Source organism: Nuphar pumila, chromosome 3 (genome assembly GCF_984573655.1).
Source record: "Nuphar pumila chromosome 3, dmNupPumi1.hap1.1, whole genome shotgun sequence".
Lineage (NCBI taxonomy): Eukaryota > Viridiplantae > Streptophyta > Magnoliopsida > Nymphaeales > Nymphaeaceae > Nuphar > Nuphar pumila.
This window is the reverse complement of record NC_143251.1, coordinates 132,023,527-132,048,254: the sequence shown is the minus strand read 5'-3', so window position 1 is coordinate 132,048,254 and position 24,728 is coordinate 132,023,527. Positions and strand designations below refer to the sequence as shown.

Below are 24,728 nucleotides of genomic sequence, written 5' to 3'. Positions count from 1 at the left end.
ATCATATTTAGCATGATCTGATATCTAAAAGCAAAAACCAACCATTGGATCATACTCAGCATGATCTGATGTCTAAAAGCAAAAACTAACCATAAGCATATATGACATTATTTAGGCCTTTTGAATGCACTAAAGGCAACAACTAACCACTGGATCATATTTAGCATGGTCTATTGCTACCTGAAGCAAATATGCATAGGAATCACCAAAAGACCATCACTCAAAACTTTCATTAAAATCCTATAAGTTTACAAATTTACACAAGAAATGACATACACGAGCATCATATATATAACTTGCCCTGAAACAAATGACTTTTTCTATTGCATTTTACTAGTGATTGGTATCACATCTTAAGCAGAAGTTATCCAGCTGCCACACCTCTTCACTCTTGGCCTTCGGCAAAGAAACGAGGGAAAAAATATGTATGCTTTTGCCACTGTATAGTAGGACATGGTGGTAAACATCCAGAAGCTTCATCTCCATTTCTAACTTACACATGAAAAGTCCAAGCTCATCGCGTTGAAGATGCCGTTTTGGAAAATCATATATGAACATCTGAGCAGCTCTTCATACTAGGGCTGTTAGCCCATTAAAGCAGTATGTGAGCTGTTCCTGGTGAGAAATATAGTGAAATCGTCTTTCCCCCACATATTTGCCTCACATATCCACTGCGATGAGATACATGGAGGCAAAACTATGATGGAAAAATGAGGGCACACTTAATCAAACCATTACAGGCATTGGCAATTAAATCAAACCACACTGGCCTTGGGAATTGACAAACCTTACAACAAAGTAACACACAGTCGAGTTATTTAGTAGAACCTGCTTGACCAAACTGAATCAGGCCGTGTGTTGGCATGCGTTCTCATCTCTCTCCATGAGGTCCTCATGCTCCCTTTCTCAAATGGGTGGCAATTGTGAGAATCAGATGGTGGCTGAGATGGGTTGCTTCCGCTACCCTTCTGCGTCTTCCGCATCTCTTCAGAATCAAACATTATACGCTGTAGGGCAAGAGAAAACTTTATCTCAGATCACATCAAGTATCATTTGGACAAGTAAGAAGCCAAACTTGCCAAACAACAAAACTAAAATGATGCCTGAACATTTCCCTTTCCAGGCAACAAGTCCTAGTCTCCTAGACTATATCACATGGTAACAGCTGCGGATACAGGCATACTGCCATTTTCTATGAGGTTTTCAATATGACTAGTATATGAGGGGATATGGAACTGGAGCCAAAATGGAGTATCCATGCGATCCTAAACTAATTACAAGTTAAAATGCTTCCGGAACTGAAGACAATGATTAGCAGGGAACACAGTGTTGTGGCAAGAAAACAAAAAACAGAGCATATTCATCCATGTAAGCATGTTGGCAGACCTTAGTGGGGTCCGAAGCGATTGCATATGCCTCCCCGATCATCTTGAAAAGTCTGTCGGCATCCCTGTATACCTCATCAGAAATTTCTTTCCAGAGACCATCATCACCATTCTCACTTCTCACCAAGAATTGACCAGCCTATAACAACAGAGGCATGGTAACAGTGACACCTTGAATGGGTCCAAACTATTTAAAAATTTCAAATAGAAAATGTAAGACAAAACCTTGTCGGGATGATATTTTAGTGCTGCCTTCCGATATGCTTTCTTTATTTCTGAAGCAGTGCACGATGGATCAATTCCCCTGAGAAATACAGGAAGCATTAGGTCATCCTAATCAGATGATGGGATGGTGCAACCACACACAGACACGAGCATCCCTGTTAGGCGCTCTTGAAGAAGCTAAGATGCAAGTTTAAACATAGAAGAGTTTCATGAGATTAGGACATATGTGTACAAGCACATGCACAGATGCACCAATTTATGGGTTTCACAATAACATTGACAGGGCTTTCACAGAGAAATCTCAGCATTGATTTCAAAATAAAAAATAGAATTGGGTTTAAAGAAAACATTTTTTTAAATAAAAAATTAAATTGTGAACTGAAAGAAATATTTTTTTTTCAAACCAACATTTTCTCAAGAAAATATCACGGTAACTGATAACATCATGATAACTTCAATTTTGTAGGTCATTAATTTGTCATGATATTTTGGTATTTTCATAAGACCTTGAAACATAACAAAAGGCAGAAAGGCTGATATATACACACACAAGAGAGAGAGAGAGAGAGAGAGAGATTTTAGTTGGTAACATAAAGGTTTGTATTATAGTAATCTCTATCTATTTCTATCAATCCAATTAATATCCCACTAGATCAGACATAAATTATCATAGTATATCTAATAACATACATGCTTCAAAGCAAGCAAGTTTAAATAGATTTCCCAACGATAAAATTCAGTAGCCCACTCATCACCACCATCGCATAATGGAAAAAGTAGATTTCCACATTGAAATAACTTTACACATGACATACTTTGCATTTAATGGACCATGATAACCACAAAGATGGGGTATGATGGACTCCGATATCACATGCTTTAATTTCTCTACAGAAATTTCTCGTTGAAACTTGTTTTTCCATCACACATGCAACTTAGAGACCCATCTAGGAGTTAAAGAAACAGTCCTAACAAAAACACACAAAGATTGCAACTGAAAAAATCGGTTAGACTACAGGCATTACTGTTTTTGAAAATACTGCAATATCACTATAAAATTAAAACCTATTTGGAAGATAAAATATCATGCTATTTTCAAAATATCACAAATATAAATTTATCATGATATATTGAACTTATCAGCACAGGCATAGGAAAAGTAGATACTCACAAGATCAAATATATGTCCAAAGGAATCTCTTTTTTGGCTTCTTCTTGAACAGCAGCAAGCCTTCGTCGAGCTTGTTTTAGATCATTCACTGTACTTCCTGATCTTCCTAATGCTCCAGTTTGGTTTGGCTTGTCTTCAATCTGCCTTTCAAGAAGTGAGATAAGTCTCTGAAGATCATTAGATGCTTGGCCATAATCTCTGATCATCTCATACAATGTTGCTCTCCGAGAAAGCGCCTAAAATATACCACACAGTTAGGAAATTACAAGTAGTTGGTGGTGATCCATGACAGTTATTGAAGCAAAGACTGCATCTTTTGTTGGGAATAAATTAAACTTGAACAATGTTTCTAGAATTATTGAGCATGCACAAGCTTCTAAGAGTCTTCTAAAATTATTGAGCATATACAAGCTTCTAAGAGTTTTCTAGAATTATTGTGTATGTACAAGTTTCTAAGAGTCTTCTAGAGTTATTAAGTAGGTACAAGTTTCTAAGAGTCTTTTAGAATTTCAATACATCTAGAAAGGTCTTACTAGTCCTATAAAAGCCTATTCTAAGAGTCTTTTTGAGTAAAAAGTATTAGAAGTCATTCTCCATCATCGTTCTCCACTTTTTCTCTCCATTCTATATTTTATTCTCTTCAAATTAGTATCAAAGCTTTGTTCGATTAAAATGAACAACTTGATTCCTCTTCCTTTCGTCCCTCAATTAGCCAAAGAAAATTACGGTAATTGGAGTATCCAAATGAAAGCTATTCTTGGATCTCAAGAATTGCAGAAGATAGTCGAAAAAGGCTATGTTGAAGTTGAAAATGAAGAAGAAATGTCACAAGTTCAAAGAGAGAGTCTAAAAGCGTCGAAAAAGAAAGATAAGAGAGCTCTTGTAGTAATCTACTAAGGAGTAACCTCAAATAAAGTCGCTTTTAAGAAGATTGCGTGTGCTACTTACTCAAAGTAAGCATGAGAGATTTTGGAAAATTCATTTAAAGGAGGTGAAAAGGTAAAAAGAGTCTGTTTGCAAACTCTTCGAGGAGAGTTTGAAGGTTTGCATAAAACGGAGTCGGAATCAGTTTCTGATTATTGTTCACGAGTATTGTCTATAGTTAACCAATTAAAAAGACATAGTGAAACTATGGATGATGTTCATGTCATAGAGAAAATTCTTCGTTCTTTGGATTCAAAATTTGACTACATTGTGGTAGCCATTGAAGAATCAAAGGACTTGAATACCATGACCATTGATGAGCTTACGAGCTCGTTGTAAGCTCATGAAGAAAGGCTAATAAAAAAAAAGAAAGAAGTAGTTTTGAATCAAGCACTGCAGTCGAAATTGTCTCTAAATGAGAAGGAGAATTTAAAAAATCAAAGAGGTCGAGGACGTGGTCGTGGAAGAAGTGAAAGCTTTAGAGGAAGAGGCTCATATGCTCGTGAAAGAGGTGATTATTCAAGCAAGGAGAATGGCTTGAATCAAAATCAAAATTTCAAAGGCTCGCACAGAGGAAGAGGTCGTGGAAATCAAAGAGGGAGAGGCCGTAGCTATTTTGAATACTATAATTGCCACAAACCTGGTCATATAGCAAGTGAATGCTGGTACAAGAAGGAAGAAAGGCATGATGCTCGTTTGGTGTATGAAAACAAAAACCAAGAGCAAAATCATGACACTTTGTTGCTCGTGTCTCATGGTGGAGATCTTGATGATGTATGATACATAGACAATGGTGCTAGCAAGCATATGACAGGTAACAAAAAATTATTTTATAAGTTGTTTGAATCTAATTATGGTGAAGTTAAAGTAGGAGATGAAAAGACTTATAAAGTTAGTGGTGTTGGTGAAATGAAGTTCAAAACAAAATAAAAAAAATGGAGAAAATGTCTGAAGTTTATTTTATTCCTGGTTTGAAAAATAATTTGCTCAATGTGGAGCATCTTTTGAAAAAGGGATTCGACATTATTTCTATGACATGGCTTGCTGCTACTTGTCAAGGAAAAAACAAGTTATTGCAAGGGTTGGAGTTGCTTCAAATAATTTTTTTTCACTCACCCTTCAAAATAAAAATATGTCTTGTTTTATTAGTATTGATAATGGAGTTTCTAAGCTATGGCATGATAGATATGGACACTTGAATTATAGAAATTTAAAGCTTCTCTCAAAGAAGATGATGGTCAAAGGCTTGCTTCAAATTGATCATCTTGATGAAGTTTGTGAAGCGTGCAAACTCGGAAAGCAACACAGAAATCCATTTTCTCCTCAATCATCATGGCGTGCAACAAGACCTTTGGAGCTTATTCATTCATATCTTTGTGGTCCGATGACGGTGACATCTTTAGGAGGTAATCGTTATTTTATCTCTTTCATTGATGATTACTCACGAAAAGTTTGGGTGTATTGTGTCAAAGAAAAATCTGAAGCTTTTCAGAAATTCAAAGACTTCAAGGCGGAAGTTGAAACATTTACTAGGCTGAAAATCAATACTTTACGGACTGACCGCGGAGGTGAATATTTTTCAAATGAGTTTGAAAAATATTGCAAGGACAATAGTATTTGGCATGGAATGACGGTCCGACATACACCACAGCAAAATGGTGTGTGAAAAAAAGAATCGGACAATTATGGAGATGGCCAGATGCATTCTTAAGAAGAAGAAGCTGTCAAGAAGGTTTTGGGCAGAAGTTGTTTCTTGTGCAGTTTATCTTATTAACAGATCACCAACAAGAAGCTTGAAAAATTACACACCACATGAAGCATGGTATGATTCAAAGCCTAGTGTTCACCATCTTAAGGTATTCGGGAGCATGAGTTATGCTCATGTTCCAGATGCTATGAGAAACAAGTTGGATGATAAATCAGAGAAGTGTATTTTCATAGGCTACAACGAAAGAAGCAAGGCTTACAAGCTGTACAACCCGATGACAAAGAAGATTGTGATCAGTCGAGATGTTCGATTTGATGAAAATTCCATATTTAAAGACTTGGAGGTTGAAAAAAAAATTTGCCTATCTTTCCTTTTGAGTTTGAAGAAGAAGAGAATGATCCAACATTTGAAAATAATGAAAATGGTGCCCAAGCAGGAAATTCTTCTGCTTCCCCAAGTTCTTCATCGAGCAGCCCTATAAGAAAAATGAGAAGCATCCAAGAATTATATGACATCACAGAAGAAGTTAGTCAGAATGATGCCATATTTTTTACCTTCTTTGCAAGTGAAGATCCAATTTCTTTTGATGATGCATGTCAAGAAGAAAAATGGAGAGCCATGAAAGAAGAAATTGGTTCAATTGAAAACAATGATACATGGGAGCTTGTAGATTTACCACCACACAAAAGTTCTATTGGAGTAAAGTGGGTGTACAAGACAAAGATGAATCCAGACGACTCTATCAACAAGCACAAGGCAAGACTGGTAGCAAAAGGGTACAAGCAAAAAGGAAAAGATTTTACAGAGGTATTTGCTCATGTTTCAAGACTTGAGACTGTTCGTTTAATTATTTCTATTGCTGCTCAGAATAATTGAAAGTTTTTTCAAATGGACGTAAAATTTGCATTCTTGAATGGTATTCTTAATGAAGAAGTCTATATTGACCAACCACCTGGGTTTGTCAAGGAAGAAAAAGAGAAGAAAGTATACAAGTTGAAGAAAGCTTTGTACGGGTTGAAGCAATCACCCAGAGCATGGTATAGCCACATCAATTCATATTTTGAAAAATGTGAAATTCAGAAATATCCATATGGGCATACTCTCTACATCAAAGTCAATTTGGAAGGAAGATTCATTATTGTAAGTCTTTATGTTGATGATCTAATTTTCACAGGGAATTATGTGCAGATGTTGAATGAGTTCAAGAACTCAATGACGACAGAGTTTGAGATGTCAAATTTAGGTGAATTGCATCATTTTCTTGGTATTGAAGTTTATCAAACCAAGAAAGGAATTTTTATTTCGCAGGAGAGCTATGCAAAAGAGATCTTAAAGAAGTTCAAGATAGAGAATGCTAACCCAGTTTCGACTTCATGCATTTCAGGTTTGAAGCTATCTAAAGAAGGTGAAGGAAAACTTGTCAATTCCACTATGTTCAGAAGTTTGGTTGGAAATTTAATGTATCTTACATCCACAAGGCCTGACATTATGTATGTTGTCAGTTTGGTGAGTAGATTCATGGAGAAGCCATATTCAAATCATTGGGAAGCTGCAAAAAGAATTCTAAGATATGTGAAAGGAACTATCGATTAAGGAATTTTTTATGAAACTAATGTTGCAGTCAACCTTATTGGTTATACTGATAGTGACCTAGCAGGGAATGTTGATGATAGCAGAAGTACTTCAGGTTATGTATTTAATCTTAGAAGTGGGGCAATTTCGTGGAGCTCAAAGAAACAACCAATTGTTGCGCTTTCTACTACAGAAACAGAATATATTGCTGCATCTTTTGCAGGTTGTCAGTTAATCTGGTTGCGTGGAATTTTAGAGAGTTTGAAGCAGAAGCAAAATAAGCCAATAACTCTTTTCTGTGACAACAACTCAACTATCTCAGTTACGAAAGATCCAGTTCTTCATGGAAGGACCAAACACATTCGGATTCGGTATCATTTTCTGAGGGAACTTGTGAATGAAGGTGATGTTCATGTGGAGTACTGCAGAACGAAAGATCAGATGACAGATATTTTCACGAAGCTACTAAGTGGACAAGTCTTCAAGAGAAATGCAGAAAGATTGGGCGTAAGGAGCAAGTTTAATTTAGAATAGGCATTGTTGGGAATAAATTAAACTTGAACAATGTTTCTAAAATTATTGAGCATGTACAAGCTTCTAAGAGTCTTCTAGAATTATTTAGCATATACAAGCTTTTAAGAGTTTTCTAGAATTATTGTGTATGTACAAGTTTCTAAGAGTCTTCTAGAGTTATTAAGTAGGTACAAGCTTCTAAGAGTCTTTTGGAGTCTCAATACATCTAGAAAGGTCTTACTAGTGCTATAAAAGCCTAGTCTAAGAGTCATTGTATGAATCCGAAGTATGAAGAGTCTTTTTGAGTAAAAAGCTATGTCACAGGGATTCAACTAGCAGGGTGCCGTCGACGCGGGTGCGGCACCGAGTGCGGTCAACCCGACCCTGGGTGCGTTGAATGCACCCAGGGTCATTTTTGTCCATTTAAATTTTTTTTTTTTTAAATTTTTTTGCCCTATGAAATGGGCTGCAGAATTTTTAAAAAAAAAATTGCCCTATAAAATGGGACCCGCGCCGGGGGGAGCCCCCGGACCCCCCTTCCTGCAAGGGCAAAAACAATGAATCAGGCTCCACAACTCATCACTTTCATCTTTAGGGACAACCATATAAGATAAAAAAATGGTAAAAAGTAAGTTGGGCATAAATGTCATGTACCTTAACAGCTACCATACATTCATACATATAGACTATACATGATATATATATATATATATATATATATATATATATATATATATATATATATATTTACATTTTTGCCCCTGCCGCACCCCCGCACCCGGGTTTTTTGGAAGTGCCGAATCCCCGCACCTGCACCCGCACCCGCACCCATGTGACATAGGTAAAAAGTATTAGAAGTCATTCTCCATCATCGTTCTCCACTTTTTCTTCTATATTTTATTCCCTTCATCTTTCATAGGGAAGTGATTTGTATTTCTTTGTAGTCACTAGATTCAGGTGACCAAGTCAAATTATCTCCCGGACATTCTTTCACCTCTGAGAGTGTTTTCATCATTTATCGTAATTCTCATATTAGCATTACTCAAGAGGAAAAGCAAGACTACAAAATAAAGCATATGAGAGAGAGTGTGAGAGAATCATTACAGCTTTGTATCCAAATAATAATTTTCTCTGTCAGGCTGATGATATATTTATACTAAAATCCAATCAGGAAGCTTTTGACAAAGAACAAGCAATATTACTCCATTATGAAACAAATATTGAAAATTGAGCCTCTAGAGAGGTTGGTAACATGTCAACCTCCCTGCTGCCTCCTACCATGCATGTTGTATACAACCCATGTAGAAACCAATCCAGATCACATAGAGGATCATCCAAGCACAACTATCACATCCACATATCAGTTCAGGTCACAGAAAGGATCATCAGAGAACAAAAAATTAGTTAACCAGTTCCGTTCAGTTTGACAACTCAAGGAATTGCTTATAACATGCACATAACCCCCACCATATCTTCACCATTTCCTTCCTCAGTTTGTGATAGAACAATATGAACCTGCTCTACAACCTTGTTCTAACTGACGAGAACTGTCTCATCCCTGAGGAACTACTTTTAACACAAAACTAGTGGAAAATCCAGCATCCAATTTCTTGCCAATTGACCATTGCAGACATATGAGAATGTAGTTTTCAGAGATTATTTTGATCTAAACTTTGCAAGGTTCACGATCATAAATGCATACAAACAAGTTTATGGCCTTATTTCTATCCAGTCTACAAGGCTTTGGGGGATTAGATTGGAAAAAGAGATGGCAAGGATGGTCGAACTGAAGTGCCAGAATCAGTAAATATTTCAGAAACAGATTTTTTGAGGGCCCATGAGCCTCATGCAGGGAGCCAGGGTAAAGACTCATAGAGATGATGATCTATAGTGAAACCAACAACAGATGAGGCCTGGACTACTGCTTTGTCAAGCATAGGTGAGGGTATATATGATTATTAGCAGATTTAGGGATGTTCTAGCAAGGTAATGAACTGGTGATTTGCTCGATGATGAAGCCTTAACCTTCTCGAACTGACCACATCAAATGCAAGTTCAGCATGAACAAGCAAAATCTTAATTTTTCTGTCTCTAAGACCCAGAAATCCTTTCATCAAAGGGGTGAACCAGCATTATGAGATCAAAGGTGTCCCTGATTTGATCCCTACCCTAAGTCAATTCTCTGTCTTCAAACCCTAGCCAGGTTAGCATAAGAATTTGGTGCCAATGGGATTATAAGCTACCAAATCTGGGCAGTCAAAAAAGAAAATGGATAAAAGCCTCTTGATTATAAGGTTAGCATCGGAGAGTTTATGGCTTTATGATTTTCCTAAAAGTAAATAAGGTAAACACACAAAAGGTATATAAGAATGTCCTAGCTGCATGTGGAGGTAATCTGGATACATACATAGGATGCTCCATGGCAGATAATGAAAGCTATGTATGAATACCCTATGATAGTCATTTGGATCATGCCATCAATTTATGGAGCACGTACCTAGCCAAGGCATGACTTTTCTTGGCTAGTAAAAGTCATCTCTTAAGTTGGAGTCAGCAATAGTCCTTTTAATAAAATATTTTAGATCAGGTGGGAAGAGAAGAACGAAATCCTAACCTAGATCTCTTTCTGCAGTTCTGCTCTGAGACCCCTCGTCTTTCTCAAGTTTTATCTTAATGATCCAAATATGACTGAGTTTGATTAGTACAACAATGTGAACATATTTTAAAAGTTCAATAAAACCAATGTGGCAAGTGGGTGTATTAGTTCTACATTATAGAAGACATTAAAAGAGGTATTTTGCAATGATCAAACAAAGACACGGGGTTGAAGAGTTTGCTCATAGTCAATTGACTAGCTTGATCAGTGATCACACTTAGGAATGTCCAGTCCCTTTGAATTTATATGCTTCCCAACAGTTGACCCAAACTTATAGCAGGCTCAGAAACATGTCAAAAAATGACCTTGCAGTTCGACGGAATGGTAGTTGAATATTGGATCGTAGATGAATCATGCAGCTTTAAAGAGTGCACAGAGATATTCAATTACATTCTGAATTCAAGGATTGCTTCGCATTTAAATAGGGAAATGCAATAGAAAATGTTATATTGTTAACTTTCTGAGACTTGGATTGAGTAGCTGGGCTTATTCATTGAAGAGAGCTGACAGGCATTACATAAAGCTATGTTTTGAAGTCATAATGCTCTCATTACTCAATCATCATGACTGTAAATACTTATCACATAGTGACATCAATTTATTCATCAGATGAGTACACAAAAGTGCCAAACGAGGCAACACACCAAAATATCTATTTTTTTGCTTAAATGGCTCAAAATTCAACAAGAATAAACTATTTGTACATTGTAATCCAATAGCAAGGTCAATATGCAGATTCTGCACCAAATTGGAGTTTCACAAATCATTTATAGAAACACGATAGCATGATTATATACCACCTCAATGACATACCTTTGGATAGTTTGTATCAAGAGATATTGCTAAACTGCAATCAGCAATGGCATCCGTGATCTGGTTCAATGCCTGATATGCAGCTGCTCGGTTGCAAAAACATATTGCTGCAAAAGGTCGTGATTCAACATTGTAAGCTAAGGCAGAAGTGTAATGTTCAATTGCTTCTGCATGCCTTCCTGCTTGAAATGCTTCATTCCCAGCAGACTAAAAGGAATACAACGAAATACTCATGTCAGGCAATACCCTCACAGGATTAGTTAGATAAGATGAAAATTATCTTGAAATATAATAAGAAAAGATACACTTCTTTTCAATGGCATCCTGTGAAATTCAAAGAATAGATAACAAGCAGCTTTGTGGATTTCAACTTCATAACGGAGAGGACAAAATATTCAAAACTGCTCTAGCACATGAAGAGAAGAAATAGTAGGGCCACACATTAATAGGATTCAACAAAGTAAATTGAAAATTTAAGCTCAAATATAGTATAAGAATGTAAAATTCAGATTTTATGCACAATATCCTATGCAAGTTAAGAGCAGATGGCGAGCAGCTCACAAATTGCAGCTGCAGAAATGGCGATTGTGAAATAATCAATTAAACTCGAGAGCTTGACAGAGGCGTTATGAACAATTAGTTTTACAAAAGATACATGTAACTGATAACTGCAGCACTTATTTATTAGACAGTCTCTTTGGTGTAGTCATCGTGTAAACACATTGATGAACATAACCCAAGGCATGCAGTCTAAAATATTTGTAAAGAAAATTTATGCAAATACTTTCAAGTTTGATCGACATCAATCTAGATAAGATTTAAGCTAATGAAAATCCTCTAGAATTATTGGAAAAGTAGACTCTAGAAGAGGCTGTGGCTGTAAATTATCAAGTGCTTAGAGATTACTCTGGATTAACAAGGGATAACTGTGCATTTGCATTCTTGATTCTTCCGCATACTTCATTACACCGAGCCCCTCCCGGCCTCCCCGTTCCTTCTGTACGCAGGGGAGGGGCCGAGACCTCCCCTCTTTGTCCTCTCCTTCATTGCCGGCAGGCAGGGCCCCTCATGGGAGATGGCCTCGTTTGAAAGAGAGGGCAGGATTCCGACTTACCTTGAAAACACCCCGATTTTATTGGGGTATTTTCAGTAGTAGGTGCAAAGAAAAATGCCATGTTTTGAAAATATCGTTTGTTCGTTAAATATTGCGGTTTTTTATGCCAGTGTAATTGGGTCCGATATACCGAACCCGACCTTCTGATCCTTTGTAAAACACATCTGCAGAATCAGGATGTTAATGAAATAAAAAATAGTTAAAATTGTTGTGCATGCTTATATATTTTATATTTAAAAAATAAATAAATAAATATATATATATATATATATATATATATATATATATATATATATATATATATATATATATAGCCGAGTCCCCGTGTCCAAAATTTTTGAAATTGCGCCGCACCCGTGTCACACCCGCACCCGCACCCATGTGACATAGCTGGGCATGTGAAACCAAAGTGTTGGCTCAAGGATGATCCAAGATAAAACCCACATGAACAGAATAAAGGACAAACGAACAATCAAGGTTAGAGTAGTGGATCTCAGACTGGATTAGACAAAGTATTACTGTTAGCAGCTTTAGCGGGGTTGAGCTTCAAACAGAATGATCAAGGAGTTTGGTTTGTAGATTTGTTGGATATGTTGATAATTATAAAGGCTTCAGGTGATATGATCCCAAGACATGAAAAATCAAAGTATCAAGGAATGCCATATTTGATGAGAGTAACTTTTTTATTGTCTCTAATGAGTCTCTAGTGCAAAGGAGCAAGGGTGTTGAAACATATGAACCGTGACTGAATGCAGATATCTTTGCATCCATCAATTATGAGGATGTAAATCAAGGAGTCTCTCTTCTAGCAACAAAAGAAGTTGTTCATGATTTTCAGCATGAGGAGAGTCATGGGCAAAGTGGTGTTACTCATGCAAGTGATGCCTCAGGAAGGTTCAAAGAAGAATATGTGTATTCTAGAAAAAGTAGAGAAGGGTATAGTGACCATGAGCAGCCACAAAGTAAAGAACATAATCAGCCCCAATTATCTCAGTTGAGAAGGTCCACTAAAGTAAGGCATCCTATTGAAAGATGGGTTAGCAATGAGAACTTTAACATTGATTTTCAAATATTTCTCTCAAATTGAAAAGCAAGGGGCCTAAAGCATTCCAACAGGTCATCAAATCAAATAGATTGATTGAAGCCATGAATGAAGAAATAAAAGTTTTACATGAGTCTTAGACTTAGGAGATAGGCATACGACTACCTGATAAAAATGTTGCAGGATCGTAATGAATTTAAAAGACAAAGTATAAACCCGATGGAAGCATCAAAAGATACAAGACCAGATTAGTTATGAAAGGCTTAAAACAAGAGTATGGACAAGATTATGAGGAAACATTCAGTCCAACTGTGAAGATGGAGACGATACAAATCATTCTTTCCTTAACAGTTGATCATGGATGGAAGCTAAGTTAGTTGGATGTAAACAAATGTTTCTTGCATGGAGAGTTAAAAGAAGTGTATATGAGGCAACCACAAGGATATAGTGAGAATGATCCAAAGACATATTTGTGCATGTTAAAAAAAGCAATATATGGGTTGAAACAAGCGTCCTGCTCCTGGTTTAAAAGCTTATCCCTTGAAATTCAAAGGTATGGATTTTATCGTTGTCCTTTAGACAAATCGCTATTCATTTATAAGGGAGAAAATTTTATTACTCTACCGCTCATTTATGTGGATGACATAATCATCACGGGAAGTTCTCGCTAGCATATTAATGATGTGAAAGAATTTTTGAATGAAAGATTCAAGATGATCTTGGTAGACTGAGATACTTTTTTGGAGTTGAAGTAGACAGAAATGATGGAAATTTCATATTGATTTAGCCTAAGTACACAATTGATCTTCTTACCAAGTCAAGAATGAAAGATTGCAAACTAGTTCTCCCTCCAGTCTATGCATCAAAGACTCAATGCAAATAATGAAGAGGTTACTAAATACAAGGGCGTGGTTGGCAAATAATGGAAAGGTTACTAAATATAGGAGTGTGGTTGGCATGTTACAGTTTTTCACCATTACACAGCCGAACATTGTTTTTGATGTTAATCAAGTATCTCAATTTATGCATGAACCCAGAACCACACATATGAAATCAGTGAAAAGAATATTGAGGTATTGAAGGGGTAGGAGATGGTTTGTGTTATAAAAGAAGAACAAAAGAAGATGTCTTGATTGTTGTGGCCTATTCAGATGTATATTGGGCGGGGGTTCCAGCTGAGAGGAGGTCTAGGTCTATCTGGCTACTATGTTTTCATTGGAAGGAATTTAGTTTCTTGGAGCAGTAAGCAACAAAGGGCAATAACTAGATCAAGCACTGAAGTTGAATATTGGTCCATGGTTGTGACTAATTTTGTAAGTATTGTATTGTATGATACTATACGATACTTATCGTTATTATGTATTCTAACTATATGATACACACGCATATTGTGATATGAGTGTGTATCATATTCGTATCAGGTGTATTGTATATTGTATCATACGATACACTTCGGACACACTTTAAAAGGGCCAAAACATTTTTTTACTTCGGGTTTTAAAGACCTTCCTAGGGTCGATTTCTCCATTTGTGTAGAGGCCATTAGAGGAAAACCCACGCACCAATAGGAGACTTGAGAGCGTTTTGGGGGTCGATTTTTGAGCAATGAAGAGGCCTTTGTGATTTTCTCGCGTAAGAGTACATTTTCACTCAATTTTTACTCAAGGAAGTGAGATAAGGTAAAAAATCTTTGTTCTTTGCTTTATTTTTGTATGATTGAAGTTAAAAGAGGGTAAGCTTCTTTCTTTTTTTATGCTTTTAAAAGATAATAGTTTACTTTTAGTTTTTTTACCCTTAATCCTGTTTTTTGTGCCCTTAGAACTCAAATTTTGTCCCTACGTGTGTTATTGAGTATTGTTTTACATCTTTATATTGATTAGATTTAGTAATTTATGTTTTAAGAGGTCGATGGAGGGTGGAGGTCTTAGAGGATGCCTCTCAAAGGATTCTGCATTGAAATATTGTACACCAGCCGACTTGAAGATGCGTTTTAAAGAAATAGTGAAGTGTAACTTTTGTGGTTTTGCAATGCATGGATGATTGCATAGATTTAAATTTCATGTTGTGGGGTATAAAAACTCCATCGTAAAATTATGTACACATCGCATTCCTGCTAATATTCGTGTTGAGCTTCTTACTAGTCTTATAGTAGATGATAAAAGAAAAACATAAGTACGTGCAACATTTGTAGGAGATAAATTGCCAGAGGTGGTCACTAATTCAGAAGATGAAGATGACCCATTATCATCTCAAACCATTAAACGATGCAATAAACAAAGAAAATCATTAAACTGAAGTTTAATACTGAAGATGACTTTTATATATAGACATATGTTTCTGGACTCCAGCCTGTATGCCTTTCCTAACTAAAAAATGTAACTTTGACTTTTGTAATGAGTTATGAAAACCTTTTAGCTTTTAAATGTATCATTATTCTGTCTTAACCGATTGTATTTGTAGTGATTAGATGTGTGGTTGCACAACCAAATGCATGTCTGTTAAATATTTAATGACATATCTATGTTTAGTTAATCTTATTACAACAAACAACAACAACTACGCCTTCATCCCAAAACAATTGGGGTCGACGATATGAACCAAAAAAGAAAATCATTCTGGGTCTTCCACATGAATCCTGCTCCTCCAATCATTTCTATCCAATGCCATGTCCTCGGTGAGGTTCAAAGCATTCATATCCTTTCCTATCATCTCCATCCATGTCTTCCTAGGCCTACCCCGACCTCTTTTAACTAATATATTTTTCCATTTTTCCATCCTTCTAACTGGAGCATCATTAGTTAATCTTATTACATAAATATATTGTGTTCTTGTATTCTATGATTTTTTTTAGATTTTTAAAGACTTTTTAATGAAATTTACGATTTGTTACGATACAATACGTATCTTACTTTGGGCCCGACCGATATGGGTTACGATATACTACTACTTACAACCTTGGCTGTGACAACTAAAATTACTTGGATCAGGTATCTTCTTAATGATCTAGTAGAGGTGATTCCGTGATCTATCCTACTTTGTGATAACCAAAGTGCAATTAAGATATCCTTGAATCCAATTTATCATGGGAAGACAAAGCATATTGAAATAAACCAGCATTTTATTAGAAGAAAAATTGAAGATCATGAGTTGAAAGCTAAATTTGTCAATACAGAACATCAGTTGGCTGATCTGTTCACAAAGGGGTTGACTAAACGAAAAATCTGGCTTTTGAAGAGCAGGTTGTTCATGGTAAAGAAGCATGCACAACTTGAGGGAGGATATTGGGAGGTGACGTGATTTGGGTTTGGATCCATACCCAGCCCACCAACCCATATTTGTGTATTTATTTGTTCATATTATATACCCCTATACGTAACTGTTCTATTTGTATATTAAACATGGTATTATTGTCATGTAAGATATTATGTTTTCAATATATAATGAAGAAATATAGGGCACAACCTCCCTCATTGGGAATAGTGCAAGTTACAGCCCCCATACTGACTGCTGTGTCATTCTCTATTTCTGCAATTATTTTCTGATAAATCTGCAGTTTTCTCAGGAAACGTCTTGACATGTAGCACTTCCATGTCATACAGTATAATAAATTACCAGCATTCACAAATATGCTGGGCGTACTAGATAATGCTGGTATTAAATCGTCAGTTATGAGGATTAACAAAAATGCTGGAAACACCAACAGACTTCTGAAAGTATGACATGCCCTGAAAGTATAAGAAACAATTGCAAGTACTCACACAATCATATTTCAGGTATTAATTTTCATATGCATGGAATTCAGGATACCTTAGCTCATAAAATGTCAATGCTTCAATGAAAAAATAAATACAGCTACCGAAAGCATGAAAAAAAGAAAAAAGACAAAGGTTACTTCAATAAAAGGATTTCAGCATATATAATTGGAAATAAAGGTAACTAAGATTCGAAAATAGGTGATCAAAATGCCAAAATAAACACAAGTCAAAAATAAACTTTTCAAGCACAAAGAGGAAGACTTTATGAAGAAAGTGATCATAATACTTTGAGGCGTAATAGTTCACGAATAACGACAGGTAATGCCGATGAAGATTCTGCAGTCTTGACACTGAACCTGCAAAGATTTTAATCACATTATATCTTTCTTGATATTTTTGGCTATAAATCTACATGTACATCAAGCATAAATAACCAAACTTTTGAACGTAAAGAATGAGGATGTATTTACTTTTGTACATCAGAATCCCTTATTCCATGCTCCTGAAGCAAGTCAAGAGCATTCTCAAGCCTTCCAAGAAGAAGGTAACACCTTGAAATCATGCACCAACGCCAGACCCTTACTGCAGACCTTTCTACTTTAGCCGTTCCATCCTCATGTTGAGTCTTGCAGTTGGAACTGATAAGGACAGAGTTTCTATCTGCAGATTCTAGAGTCTGTTCACATAACTGAATCACTTCGTCAAACTTGCGAAGCTGCAGATGCAGAAAGAAGGCACATGTCAGCACCCTAAGAACACAAATTATCATATACCCAAAAAACTGAAATGAAACATCTTTAAGATTCACTTGTCCAAACAAGACCACTGGAAAAGCATAAAACTTTATGTATTATGTTTGCAAATCACAATAAATATGACTTCTACTGAAATCGTAGTAACTGAGAAGGCAGAGATGCACAAACCATTAAAAGGGCCTCCGCCTTCATTTCAACTAAGTGGTCGGACAATGGACTTATTGATAAAGCCTCATCAATAATTTGCAATGCATTCGCTGCAGCATCAGATGTCGTCTTCTGTAATAGCTTAGAAGACTGATCCATGTACTTATCCAGTTGCTGCCAGTCAGAAAGGCAAGTTATGGCTTTAATACTCCAACATTTTTTTTTCTTTTTTTTAACAAAGAATTAAAAGGTAGTCAGTCAGCCAAAACTCTAAACTTTCACATAAGCTTGAATCATAGAATGGTTAAAAATAAAGAAAATAAGAACATATAAATCATGTGGAGAGTAGAGACTATATCAAGAGACAAGGCTGGACTCAAACTATGAAATTTGTAGATAAAGCTTAATGCTTCCGTTTGAGTTTAAGCTATTTAAGACAACAAAAAAATAGCATCTTCAAGAAGGCATATCCCAGGAATATAACAGCAAGCTTTTGAATCAGATGCATAACACAGTAAAAGTTATGGCTAGCCATGCAAATTATGCTATAGTTATGAAGTTGTGAATTGAAAATAGAATCACATTATGAAGTAATGACTAGTTATAAGCATAAAGTCCACATGATTATGCAATCATGTATCCAAAGATATGCATGAGCATTGAGCCATGTTTATAAACAATCAAGAATAGATGTGTGCATTGATATGCCTGTACGATTAAACTGGTTTTATATTATGTTCATGTCGCATGATGCATGACTTTATATATATATATATATATATATATATATAAAACCTTTTCCATTTTAGATAATAAACTTCTGTGTTTCCCTTTTCTTTTTCATAAGTCAGGAACCATGCTTTTACACCACTTGATGGACATGCATGGTACAAGGAAACTTCGTCTGCTCAGTACAAAGTACAAACAAGGCAATATAAGAAACATGTAAAGTATCATTAAATTATCCAACTAATATGGTGCTAAAACTACCTGGGCTTTTTGTAAACCATTTGAAGCTTCTGTGACAACCTTCTGATCTACATTTGAGTTGCTTCCGTGTTGCAAGCATTTACTGTAGTATGCCAAAGCATCTTGAACATCCCCAAGGGCAAGATAGCAACTGAAAAAGGAAAAACAACAAAGCATTCCAATATTCAAAGGTGTCATTGGAGCAGCACCAAAGGAAAACAGATAAAAAATAAGAATAACTTAATAAAGACTTATGTATATCCAACTCAATGGTACATAGGCCCGGTTGTGGAAAAAGGAGACTACAATGAACCAATCATGGAGGCAAGGAATAAACTAGTAACCTTCCAAAATCATGAATATATAACCCCCCATGTAGAAGGGAGACGCATGCAGATGCACATACACTAAAGAATATGAAATCATTTCAAAGAAGAAAAAGGATTGTGAAATGACCTATTGTAATGGAATTGTACCATATGCATTCATATCAATCATCTCAAAAGTTACACGATAAAAGATTTGAAGTTTATTCTGGATGACTAAGCACCAGAAAGAGTAATGATATACTACACAGCTATACAAGCAAGAGGGCACAAATACCAAATCAGGGACCCAATAACACCCGACACAAGCCACCAGAGAACATTCATATAATATACCCAATTAAAAGCATCAGGCAAAATCCAACCACAATTCATGCAAAACATGAACATATTACTGCATCCCATGCATCTTGTAGAGCAAAGCTCTAGTAGACTGTACAAGAAGCATCATGCACGTAACTCAATTCCAAGAAGAGTTTGACACATTCATATGCCTATGACACTAGTCCAGAGTCTCCAGACAATAATCCACTCCCATTGTAAAGAAAGGGTGCAAATAAATTCATGAATGAGCAGATTACATGATCAAATAGGAGAAACACACAAAAAGAAAGGGACTCATAAAAACTAAGCTTACTTTGCGGCTCTAAGTTGTGCCCTTTGAAAGGATGAATCAATTGCAATAGCTTCCATGCAATCCATTAGTGCTTCTCTCACTCTGCCTAGAGAAAAGCGAGTTGCGGCGCGATTGCTATAGCATAGCATTAAAGCCCTCATACAGTTTTTAGATGTCCCATTTGGAGGAACGCTACTTAATCCACATGTATAATACTCCTCAGCTATAGATAATTCCCCTTTTCCATAAGCTTGGTTTCCCCTGGCATAAATAGAATCCAAGTTAACGAAAATCAAGAAGATGGTGGGGGAAGAAGAAAGAACACATAAAAAAAAGCTGAAATTGAATAGAACACAAAAAAAACCCGGAATAGAATCGACATAAAATGCACCTGAGTCGCCACTTCTCACAAGCTTCCAGTGCTGCAGCTGCTGCAATTGGCGTGGGCATTGATGCATTAGCATTCAATAGAACAGGAGACACGATAGATACTTTAGAACCAGATTCACCCATAGTTTCATCAGCAGGTGGTGTAGGTTCTTGTCTCACTGTTGACTTTATGTCCGTAAATAAGTTTTGGTTTAATGTTGTCTCAGGATACTGCTTCCCACTCCCTCGAGTTACTAATGGAGCTTCTTTTTCACTTCTAGTTTGACCAAGACCACCACCAGCAAGTGGAAATAGATTCACATCAGAGGAATCAATAAGAGAGTTCGCACTTGAGTTGGATCCATAAGCATCTCTGTCAGCTGCTGTCCAATGTTTTCTTCTGGGATGTCTCTTTACTGCCGAGAATGGATACTGTAGGGCAGGTGGTGCAGCAAAGGTGGACGTGGGTTCATTAATTCCTTCCGTTTTTGAAGAAAAAGTGAACTTCGAATCATCATCTTTCTCTCGATTTGCAGCATCCAATTTAGAGCACTCACCAGTTGTGCATCCCCCACTTTCTGCATCCAAAGTTGCCGTTCTAAAGTTAAGCCCTTCATTTTCAGGTCTTGAAGCAGAAATACTGTCATCATAAGAACTCCACCAAGTGCCATTTCTATCTGATACAGAGCTGTCGACACCTATCGTGCTTCTATCAAAATAATGCTTGGCATTTTCACCACTCAATTCTTCAGGCATAGGTTTCCAGTCACCTTTTTTCTTACCCTCATCATTGCAGAAGGGCTGTGTTCGGTCACCTACTTTCACATCCATCTCATCAGTGGAAAGAGAATGATGTGAATTCTTTGCCACATAATCAGCACCAAGGCTGACAGATTCACCGGAAGCTACAGAAGTCGCCCTTGAGTATTCACCATATGGTGATGCCTCCCTGTAAGGAGAGAAATCCATTGGTGAATAACTACCTGCAGAATCCAACTCAAATTTTTCCTGGGAACTTCTCTCCAGCAAAACAGAGGGTTGCTCCCTTGACTTGGCTGCAGCAGGTTTCTTTGACTTCCCGCCCTTTTTTTTTGGCCCAACAGTTTTACTCTGTCCTCCTTTTGCACTAAATTCAAATTGTTTGCCCATACTTGCAAAAGGGTTCTCAGAAAAGGTCCAAGAAAAATCTCTCTGTAGATGCGGACCCTCTACTTTTGAAGATCTTGGATCTGCAAGTGTTTCGTCTACTCCTCGCCAAGAACCAGACAGTTCAGATGGAGTTCCAGCAGATGATGGAATCTCAGACCCAGTGGCGCTTTCTGCATTGGGCCTTGAATCTTCCTTTGGTTGAGCAGAGGGGCCATATACCCTTTCTCCTCCACCTCCAAATGTGAAAGATAATGGAATTGTCTCAGACCCCATAGGATCACAAGAACTCTTCTCGGCTACATTTGATGGATCAATATCCTCACTATAGCATCGAGAAGAAGAGGCAGCTGTCTCTGTTCCCCGAACTGGAAAAGCCATGCCATCAGCAGCTTGTGAAACATGACCCTGTCTAGGACGAATATAGGCTTTACCAGTCTGAGATCTGGCAACAGAAAAAACAGGACGCCTAGAATTCTTTCCCTTGCTTGGATTGCAATCTCCTAGTTCTCTAGAACCAATGGAGCCGCGAGTGCAATCATTGGGGAGCACGTTATCAAAATCCGGAGTTTCATTTTCCGTATTCAACATCCCCACTTCTTCATGCAGGGTGGCATCTGAGCTTCCAAAAGAATGACCAGCTAAGTTCTCATTTGAAACAGATTTTTTTGCGCTACTAGAACCAAAGACAAAAACATTCTGCTGAGGAACATCATCTACAACTGAGAATCCACTTTTATGTGCATTAATCTTCCCCTTGGTGGGATGCATGCTATCCCTGGCAAAGGTCCATGGCTTACTAGGACCAGGAATATTATCACTTGAGTGCATGCTACCAGAATTCCTTGATTCGCTTTCAAGATTCAACTTGCTCATCTCATCAGGAAGACTGGATGCTGAGTTTTTTGTAAACTCACCAGCTGAATTTTCATCTGGAGCTAACGCTTTGTACTGAAAAGCATCGCCTGAGACTGAGAAACTGCTCTTGTATATAGAGTCCTTCCGAATGGTGGTATCCTTTCTATCACTGTTGAAGGCCCTTGGCACATGCAGAGCAGGAATATTACCATTCACATGCATGCCACCTTCAGTTTTTGATGACTTCGTCTCATGAGGCAGACTAGATACTGACTTCCCGTGCAAATGATCATCTGAACCATTATTTGAAGATTTTGCGTAATTAGTCCCAGCAGAAAAATCATGCTCTTGGAGAACATCATCCGAGCCCAAGGTCGTGCTTTCATGTCTTGAGTTCTTCTTAAGGGTTGGATCCATATTACCCTTGCTAGAGGCTCCTGGCATGCTGGGACAAGGAACATTATCACTTGATCCCAGATTTCCAGGACACCTAGATGCATTCTTACTTGAAACTGATGCTTTCACACTGCTAGACCCAAAAACAAAACCATTCTGCTGAAAAGGATCACCTCTGGACATGCTCTGACCGGCCTTAAACGCAAACGCAGGTTCCCCGACCTCTGGCTCACTTGCACCCGGAAAGCGGTCCCTACTGAAGATCCCTGCCTCAGAAGGTGTAGGATGGTAACCGCTTAAACATGTGTCACTGCCATCCTGCAATCCCATTTTAAGTTTCAACTTTCCCACCTCATCAACTAGATTGGACGATACATTTTCCTGAAACCAACTAGCTGAAGCACTAGACCCAAAGACACAGCTTCTATTAGGAAAAGCATCTCCCATAAATGGGAAACTTCTTTCCTCAGTGACATTCTTGCCCATGGTGGAATCCTCGCCATCACAGATGAAGGTCCTTTGTGCATTCAGAGTAGGAATGTTATCCCTCGAATATGTGTCACAATGCTTCTGCAACCTGGTTTCAATAGTGGACTTCTTCAACTCATCAGGTAGAAGGGCTGTGGATTTCCCATGAGAACGACAATCTGAATTACCTTTCGATGCTTCGGCACGAGTACTCGTCCTATTCATCTCCTCGTGCAGACCAGATCCCAGATTAGCAGAAAGATTAGATGAAACTGATGATTTTAAATCACTAGCCCCGAAAGAAAATCCATTCTGCTGTAAAACATCATCTGTGGGCCTTCTCTCACCAGCCTTGAAATCAAATGCAGCTTCCTTGACCTGCTGGCTTGAACCTCGAATGCTGCCACCAGCAACTGAATTCACCCCAGTACCAGCTTTAAATGTGAAAGAAGGATCATTGCTATTCTGATCTCCAACTCTGTGGCCCTTGTTATCCTCCTCAAGTATCACATTCTTAGCAGAATGAGGAAGTCTGCCAGTTGAATCCATAGAATCAATCTTCAATCTCCCCATATCCGCGAATGGCACACCCGCACTAGCATCTCCATAGCTCGCCGAATTCCGTTTTGATAGAGAAACCTTCTGACTACCGCTTCCGAATACAAACTCACTGCGATCGGAAACTCTGAAACGTCCTCCATTCAAGCTAATCCCCGCATCGCTATCCATCCGCAAGGAAGGCCCTCCTGAACCCAAGACACTCAATGAGCTTGAGTCTTTTTTATCCAAACGGAGCCTCGAAGGAAACGGATTCTGTCCAGAAACACGCTCACGCAGACCTGTTGTCTGTTCAGAAACACCCACATAGCACGATGAAGCACCCACATTCTCATCACCACTTCTTCCAAACGCAGAAAAACTGCCCACTCTACCACTAACCGAATCGCCGAATACGGAATCATTATTGATCCTACGACCACCCACATCGCTAAATCTCAAATCACCCCTGAAATTTTGATCATTTGACTCACCTGAGCTAACGTGATCCCTAGAATCATCCGAATTGCAGATTTCCGGCATCCCATCACTCTCAAAACCGTGCAAAGTATCAGAACCAGAGCCAAATTCAACCCCAGAGCCATCAGAACCAAACAACCCAATGTGATCACCAGATTTCCCAAATAACCTGCCATTCCAATCCGAAAAAGATTCACCAGGCACTGAACTCAATCCAAACGGATCATCTGACGCTGTACCCATCGTCCTGTCATCGTCGACGGCGCCGCCGGAACCGCCCGAAGCAGCAGCCTTCCCCTTCTGCAAAGCCGAACGCTTCTTCACCTTAACGAGCCGAGACCTCGACGGATTCTGACTCTTCTCAGCCGATTCCGATAAGAACGACGGCGGCACGGACGGGAGGAACGGGCTATCGAGCGCTCGCGCCCTAAAATTCTCGAGGGAACCCAGAATCCTCTGGTGCCCCAGGTAACGCTGATCCCTAAGGTTTTCTGAGGAGCTCGAGTGCTGATTCCCTAGAAACGAGGGATGCAAATTTACAGATTCGAACGTCGGTGAAGATCGAGAGAGGTGATCGGGGGGTTTCTTGCCGGAAAAGGAGCCGGAGGCCGGAAATTTACCTCTGATATCTCTGGAAAACGGCGACGGGGAGGAAGAGGGATCCATCCTCGTCGTTCTGCAATCGACCGCCATTGAAATGAAGAAGAAGAAGAGGAAGACGAAGATCACGTCTCTGATCGTGGAGGGTTTTTTTTTTCTTTTTTTTTAGTGGGGCCCTCGGCC

General features: G+C 38.0%; 1 protein-coding gene across 2 annotated transcripts; it reads right to left on the bottom strand.

Moving 5' to 3' along the window:
- Positions 1-125: 125 nt before the first annotated feature.
- Positions 126-24,728, bottom strand: LOC149843868 (uncharacterized). 2 transcript variants are annotated; one of them, XM_090000106.1, is made up of 12 exons: positions 20,083-24,728; positions 19,713-19,952; positions 18,771-18,900; positions 17,802-17,954; positions 17,349-17,593; positions 17,165-17,234; positions 10,968-11,174; positions 2,782-3,017; positions 1,611-1,689; positions 1,387-1,524; positions 788-1,007; positions 126-697 (listed from the first exon to the last, which is right to left on the bottom strand). In XM_090000106.1, the coding sequence occupies exons 1-11, from the start codon at positions 24,636-24,638 to the stop codon at positions 819-821; spliced, it is 6,243 nt and encodes a 2,080-aa protein (XP_089856232.1). In that variant the 5' UTR covers positions 24,639-24,728; the 3' UTR covers positions 126-697; positions 788-818. The 2 variants fall into 2 exon arrangements, with proteins under 2 accessions (XP_089856232.1, XP_089856230.1); XM_090000104.1 differs by having other exon boundaries at positions 126-1,007.